Below are 7,410 nucleotides of genomic sequence, written 5' to 3'. Positions count from 1 at the left end.
CGCCCCGTCCCTGCGCGCCCGGCTGGGCCCGCTGCCCGAGCCAAGCCCCGCCCCCGCGCCCCGGCCCCTTCCCGCCCCCCACCCGGCCCCGCCCCACCTCGAGCCCCAGCCCCTCTCCCGCGCGCCGGCCCTGCCCCGCCCCTCCTCCAAGCCCCGCCCTCGCCGACCCCCGCCCCGCCTCCCCACCAGGCCCTGCCCCTCCCTCCGCCAAGCCCCGCCCCCGCGCGCCCGTCCCGCCCCCAGCCGGCTCCCGCGCCCTATTTGGGCATCTGGGGGGCTGGCGCCCGTGCGCAGCGGGGCGGCTGTGCGGCGCGGCGGACGCTCGGTTGGGAGCCGCGGGGCCGGCGCGTCCCGCCCTCGGAACAATGGGAGCGGGCGCGCGCGGCGGCTGGGCCGCGCTGGTCCTATGCGCGCTGCTGGTGCTGGCGCTGCTGAAGGCCGCCGTGGACAGCGCGGGCCTGGACGGTAGGTGGCGGCGCGGGCTCCCCGGGAAGGTTGTGCGCGCGGGGGGCCCCCCCGGACGTGGCCGGGGAAACTGAGGCTCGGGCCGGCCGCCGTAGCAGGCCCGGAGGGGCGCGTAACCTGTTGAGTGACCCAGGCGCGGGCTCGCGGTTTCCTGTCCCCCTCCCGCGCCCCGAAGTTGGGGTGTCCCGGGGGGGGGGATAAGTGTCCCTGGGCCCCCCCCTTCTGGAAGCTGGGTCGGGTTCCTGCGCACACGTGCCCGGCGGGTGTGGGGAGTCCTTTAGCGCGGGGCTGCGCGGCCGCGGACTGAGGCCCCCAGACGCGAGGGGGGACGTGGCGGGGGGGGCGCGCTGCCCCCCGGGCGCCCCCGCGGATGCGCCCCGCCCGGCGCGGTGGGCACCTGCCCCGGCGCGCACCTGCCGCGCAGCCCTCGTGCCACCGCCAGCTGTGCGCGCCCCCGGCGCAGGGCCCTCGTCGTTCTCGGGGTGGGGGTGGTGAGGGGGTCCTTTTGGGGAAGGGCCGGGAAGCTGGGGTTCGCCGCGTGCTTTCCGTGTTCCCTTTGTCAGCCACTGTCGCGGTCCGGTCACCGGGCAGTGGTCGGGAAGCTGGGGTAAGTTATTTTCAGTGACCCAAGTCCTCCGTAGTTTTAAATTCTGTCCACCTGCTGTGTGTTTAGCGAGGGATGAAGGCTGCAGTTCAGGCGCAACACCTGCTTTGGCTAGAATTATCTGGGTGAAGTTAAGACAATAATACTTTCTGTTTGTTTGGCTGGTTGTTTTGTTGGTTTGCTGTGCTGAATTGTGCATGTCCCGAGCCGGCTTTGCAGCCCTGAGTTTGATGATCAGTAAATCACGTCCATCCTATTTTCCATATTAATGAGATGTTTCACTGTAAGGTGAACAATCTGGAATGAAACAGTCTGTTTTGGTGCTAATTTTATACCAATATCAATAAGGGCAGATCTCCATTTTTTTTATTTGTTATTTTGTGAAAGTAAACTTTATTGTTTCTGCGGTGAATTTCTGGTCAGAGAAACTAGAGTGTCCTTGCTTTCTTTTTTTTTTTTTTTTATTTGCCCTAAAAACAGATTGCCTTTTTTTTTTAATTTTTTTTTTAACGTTTATTTATTTTTGAGACAGAGAGAGATAGAGCATGAACGGGGGAGGGGCAGAGAGAGAGGGAGACACAGAACTGGAAGCAGGCTCCAGGCTCTGAGCCATCAGCCCAGAGCCTGACACGGGGCTCGAACTCACGGACCATGAGATCGTGACCTGGCTGAAGTCGGACGCTTAACCGACTGAGCCACCCAGGCGCCCCAGATTGCCTTGTTTTAATACTCACTGTTGGACTGTTCTGTTTATTACTTAACGTCTCACTAGAGGTGAGCGCTGTTTGGAAATCTGGGAATGAATCTCTGCTGTAGGAGAGCCTTCATTTCATGAACCAGTACAGCAAACAGGAGCTGGAATCCACGTCTACAGAGGCTAATGTCACTGTGAAATTAGACTAAAAGACGGTTCTCAAAACAAGGAAATGTTTCCTGGCCTTCCTGTGGAGTGTGTAATGTGTATGAAGTATCCTTGTGAAGTACGGTAATTTTTAACAATCATACTAGGGCACGGGGCGCCTGGGTGGCTTAGTCAGTTAGGTGTCTGACTTTGGCCCGGGTCACACAGTTCGTGAGTTCAAGCCCCACGTCGAGCTCTGTGCTGACAGCTCGGAGCCTGGAGCCTGCTTCGGATTCTGTCTCCCTCTCTCTTTGCCCTCCCCCAGCTCATGCTTGCACTCTGTCTCTGTCAAAAATAAATAAACTTAAAAAAAAACAAAAAACAATCATACTAGGGCTTTTACAGTGTTTTCAGTAGGTAGTTTCCTGTGTACGTCCTATTATGCTAATAGGATAATCCTCATCCTGATGAATCTTCACAGTATTCTTCCCATTTTATAGATGAAAAAAACGGAGGCTTAGACCTTACTTAATATATTCAAAGTAAAACAGCTCAAACATGTTTGATTTCAGAGATTAAAATCCAAACTCTTAATTAACCATTTTGCCATTAGGTCACTTTAGGTGGTGTTGGCTGTGCTGGTAAATAATGCTTCAGTCTCCAATGTGCTATTACCTGGAATATTGCAGGAGAAGATCAAAACATTGAGATTCTTGTTTAAAATCTCCTTCAGTCTGCCGTGTAGTTTCGTAAATATCTTCAGTTGGAGGTGTGGGGAAGGCTGTGAACATGTTAGTGAAGCGGCAAGCAGGATAGGTGGGGGCGGCGTCCATCAGGACCCTTGGTGGTAAGTCACAGAAACCCATTTTGAACAGCCTTAGTGCAAAGAAGGGACTTTGTTGAGTCTTGGACAGAAAAGCCCAAGAACACAGGTGGCTCCAGAAATGCGGGAGTCAAGAGTTCAAACAGGTTGCCCGGAGATGGCCACTTGCGGCTCTCTTGATGACATGTGTCCACTCTCAGGAAAGCCATAGTTCACATGTTCTCAGCCCGGGCGAGTCTCAGGGAGGGACTCCTAGTAACTGGGACTTTCTAAAGTGAGTCCCAGGCACCAAACACCACCCTACTGGGCAGCCAGTTAGGGGATTAAATTAATCCCCAGTGAGTCTGAACCACTTGATGAATGTAACTTTCTACCATTCAGCACATTATTGTATGTTAATGTTTGGTTTCTGTCACAGAAAGCATCAGCCTCTTTGTAGTTAGGTGCTCGGTATCTTTGTCTCCTAGGATACAAAACCTGCCTACCCACGGTACCTGCTTCATAAGTAATTGACTGCAAAAAGGAGGAAGGTCCTCGAGCTGCAAAGATCATCTGCTTTTGTCTCTTTTTCAAGCAAAAAAGGTCGCCAGGAAGTGATGCCTCGTAAGAGTGACAATGGCAGGGACACAGAAACAGTAGCCTAGGAGAAAGACAGTGGCGTGTTGGGAGTGTAGACAGTGCGTGTGTTGCTTATCTGTTTGGGGGTGGAACTGAAACGCCTTGCTAACAGAGGACTGGGTGAGGGAGTGGGGAAGAGGAGTCGTCCAGGCGTGACCTCTTGGTCTGGGTTTGAACAACTGGAAACACAACAGCCGAGAAGCCTGGGAAGGAAGCAGGTTTATAGCAGAAAATCAACCGTTGGTTTTCGGCGCTCCCACGCAGGGGCTTTGAGGTCCAGCAGCCTGGTCCCCGTCCACGCTCTGCCCTTTTCTAGCGGGGTGGCCTTCTCTGGAGCTCCCTTCCTGGCCCTGACGACGGTATTCCTGTCTAGGACCTGTCAGCAGGGCTGGGTGAGCCAGTGCCAGTCACGTGCTCCCCCGCAGTCCTGGCGTGCAGAAGGTTCTTCCCAATATCGGCCAGCATTCGATACCAGCTGCCGGATACGTGAGGACGGTACAGTGAGGTGAACACGCGCCACTGGGACACTGCCTCGTTTTCACCAGTAGTCACTCGTCCGTGAATGCTAGCGCCCCCCTCAAGGCTGCTCTTAGCAGACCGGGAGAAGGACAGTCTGCAGGCCTGGATCATCCGATTTGCCTTCACACCAAATGGGATAGTTCTCTATAGTTCTCTAAGAGAAAGAAATGTGCGCACACAGTGACAATAGATCCTTCAGACTCATTACTGCGTACCTTGTGCTGTGAGGGGTGTTTGGGTCGGGGAGGGCTGTCTTCGTGGGTAATATACTTGCTCTCTTCCTATGTGGTGTATATATTTTAAACTCCATGATACCAAGAGCCGGGTTGAATAAACCCCTCTGAAAAGTTGCTTAACTGGGGCATAGAATTCTTCTAAACTTTTTCCAAATCTTAGAGTACTAGTTAGAAATTAAAAGAATCATACTTCTGTGAGAAGGCTTGCAATTAAAAATGAAAATCCTAAGGGGCTAATATCCAAAATAGATGAAGTCCTTAAGTTAACTCAACACCAAAACAATGCAATTAAAAAATGGGCAGAGGACCTGAATATATATTTCCCCAAAGAAGACATCCAGATGGCCAGCAGACACACAAAAAGATGCTCAACTTCACTCCTGAGATGCAAATCAAAACCACAAGGAAAAACCACATCACACCTGTCAGCATGACTAGAAACAGGCAAAAAAGCACAGGTGCTGGTGAGGATGTGGAGAGAAAGGAACCCTCATGCACTGTTGATGGGAATGCAAACTGGTACAGCCACTGTGGAAAACAGTATGGCGGTTCCTCAAAAAGTTAAAAATAGAATTACCCCATGGCCAGCAATTCCACTTCTGAATGTCTACCAGAAGAAAATGACACTGACTTGAAAAGGTGCATGCACCCCTATGTTTACTGCAGCATTATTTGCAGTAGCCCAAATACGGAAGCAGCCCAAGTGTCCCTCAGCAGGTGACAGAGAAGATGTGTGCACGCGTGTGTGATGAAATGTTCCTCAGCTGTAAAAGAGTGAAATCTTGCCTTTGGCAACCACGTAGATGGGGCTAGAGAGTATGACGTTAAGTGAAGTAAGTCAGAAAAGTATATGATTTCACTCACGTGTGGAGTTTAAGAAACAAATGAGCAAAGCAAAAAACGACAAAGTCTAAAACACAGAGAACAGACTGCTGTTTGCCAGAGGTGAGATGGGGGGGAAAAAAGGAAAATCCTACCCAGGTCGTCCGCTCTCTGCTGTCCAAAGTCGGGGGTCTTGGTGGTGCAGGACCTCCCGGGCGGTCCACGGCGCTCGGCCGAGCAGAGGGGTCAGTAGCAAAGATTGGTTTCTGTCTCGCACCTTGCCATGTCCGCGGGCAGGTGGACGGACTTTTTGGTACTGGCTCATAGCAAGTACCGTGTGAGTGTTGGTTACGTAAGCTGCGTGTTTTCTGTCTTGAAGGACTCCAGTCACACGGCCCCGCATTTACTGACACTTACTTGAAAGTGTCACTTACGTTTCAGAGCAACAGTGGCAAAAGTGGACCCTGCTGTGGACATCCGCCTTCCCCCCCACAGCACCACCACCCGATGCCAGGGGCCTCAGATAAATATCAGATGTTTTTTCATCACAGGACATGTTTTTATTTTTACAGGACCTCCAGACGCAAGGAAGTTGGTGTCTCCAGGAAATGACAGTGCTGACTCAACAGGTGAGTTTAGACTCACCAAGTTGGAAAGCATTGGTTTTTATCTGTCTCGGGGACGGAAAGTGAGATCGGCAGGGGCGCACGAGGAGCTGGGACGGTGACCTGTTTGGGCCACGAGTCCCTGATTCATAGGTCCCCGCACCCTCCTTCCAGGGCTGCGCTTAGTGGGCAGCAATAACGGATAGCCCGCCAGGTCATATTCTTTCTCGGGCCGGCAAGGACCTGAATGAATGCTGACACTTTGTGTCTTACTGGGATTTCGTACTGAGCTTCAAAGCCCGTTTTTAGACGTGAAGGTCTGGCATCGTGCTGTGGACGGGAAACCTGAGTACTTGAGTCTGCCTGTGTCGCCGGTGCGACGAGCCGCTCCGGGCCCGTCCGCCGTGGGTGACTCCAGGGAGACCCTGCTTACGTTTCCAACGCCGGTCAGGTCGCAGCCCCCCGACTTGCTTCCCGTTGACAACACGGGTGTCTTAGTTGGAACTGAGAGCCCACCGGCGTGGAGGGATCTGGGAACCACGCTGATGTCCTGGGCATCAGCAGTAAACCGTCACGGCACATTGCTTGCACTGAGGTCGAAACCAGAACAGGTACGAAGGTCCCCTCACCAGACCCGTGGTCTCCGCTTTTCATCCACCGAGTGTTTACAGAGGGTCTGGAATGTGCGGAGGCGTTCTGGGTGCCCAGGACACAAGGTTCTCCAAGCCCTGACTTCTTGGAGTTCTTGTGGTTGTTTTATTTTATCTCGTTGTGGAAAAATACACATCATGTGAAACCCGGAATGTCAACCATTTCTAAGTGAACGGTTGAGCAGCTTTACGTACGTTCGCATTGTTGCGTGGCTTTGTGGAGTGCCAACTGCCATCAGCGTCTCCGTGCTCTGCGTATGTCGTGTTCCCAGTTACCTCTGTGCTCCTCATCGTGTCTGCCTCCCCGACTGGCTTCTGGCTGAATAGAGAGCACTCTTCTATGTTAGCTTTAGTAATTCTGTAGGCAATTCTTCGTCTGGGGAAAAAGGCTAGATAGATTACCCCCAGATGTCATAACGATTATTGCCAGACAGTTATATGAGGGTTTTTTAAAAAATATCTTAACTAGATTATTAGGTGACTTTTCCTGTTGGCCTTTACTGAATCTAATTGAGTACCGCTGAGCATCAACTTTGCACAAACCCAGGAGGTAGAGGAAAGGTGGCAGTAACAACCGTGTTAATTGCCAGCATTTACAGGATGCCTGCAATGCCTAAGAAACTTGTCACACGTTTGCTGATGTAAGTGCAGACGGGGGCTGTGGTTCTCTGTCACACAGGAGGAAACTGAGTCCCAGGTGGTTTAGAAGCTTGCCCGAGGTCCCATGGCACAGCCCAGATTTGAAACTCACTTCCTGGGATTCGAAACCTGGGCGCCCTCGCGGCATTTCCTGAAACCGTGGTGTTGTCTTACCTTTAAAAACCCTGTTCAGTGAAGAAATACCACTGCTGACACTTGTGGACAAGTTGTTAAAGATCAATGCCTCTAGTCAGTGGGATGATTTCACACGCCCTCAACTCTGACACCAGGAAATTTGTGGAGTGAAAAAGAGGCATGGCCTCAAAAGGTTTTTCTTAAGACATCGGATAATACAGCTGCTATAAAAATTTTTTGGTTGTTCAGTGTGTAACCCTTTCCGTAACTGTTAACTTGTTCTTATTACAGCCTCTTTGGATCTTGAAACACATAACGTGTTGCAGTTGTGTGTTTTTATAGGACGTCATGCTTACTATTTTGTCTTCTGTAGTAAGGCAAACCCTTCTATACTGAAAACATTGTTTTTAAACATCACCAATTTACTTGATGCTGTTTGTCCAGCATGGTTTA

At 51.9% G+C, this 7,410-nt stretch overlaps 1 protein-coding gene across 1 annotated transcript in view; it reads left to right on the top strand.

Moving 5' to 3' along the window:
- The first annotated feature begins 278 nt into the window (after positions 1-278).
- The window catches only part of TMEM123 (transmembrane protein 123), a 51,198-nt gene continuing 44,066 nt past the window's right edge, over positions 279-7,410 (top strand). Inside the window, exons 1-2 of the mRNA XM_023239041.2 lie at positions 279-465; positions 5,501-5,557. Coding sequence (XP_023094809.1) covers positions 366-465; positions 5,501-5,557 — 157 coding nt within the window. The 5' untranslated portion in view covers positions 279-365. The remainder of the gene's footprint in view (positions 466-5,500; positions 5,558-7,410) is intronic.

This window comes from Felis catus, chromosome D1, assembly GCF_018350175.1.
Source record: "Felis catus isolate Fca126 chromosome D1, F.catus_Fca126_mat1.0, whole genome shotgun sequence".
Lineage (NCBI taxonomy): Eukaryota > Metazoa > Chordata > Mammalia > Carnivora > Felidae > Felis > Felis catus.
Note: the sequence above shows the minus strand (reverse complement) of the source record. Positions and strands in the feature narration are given on the sequence as shown.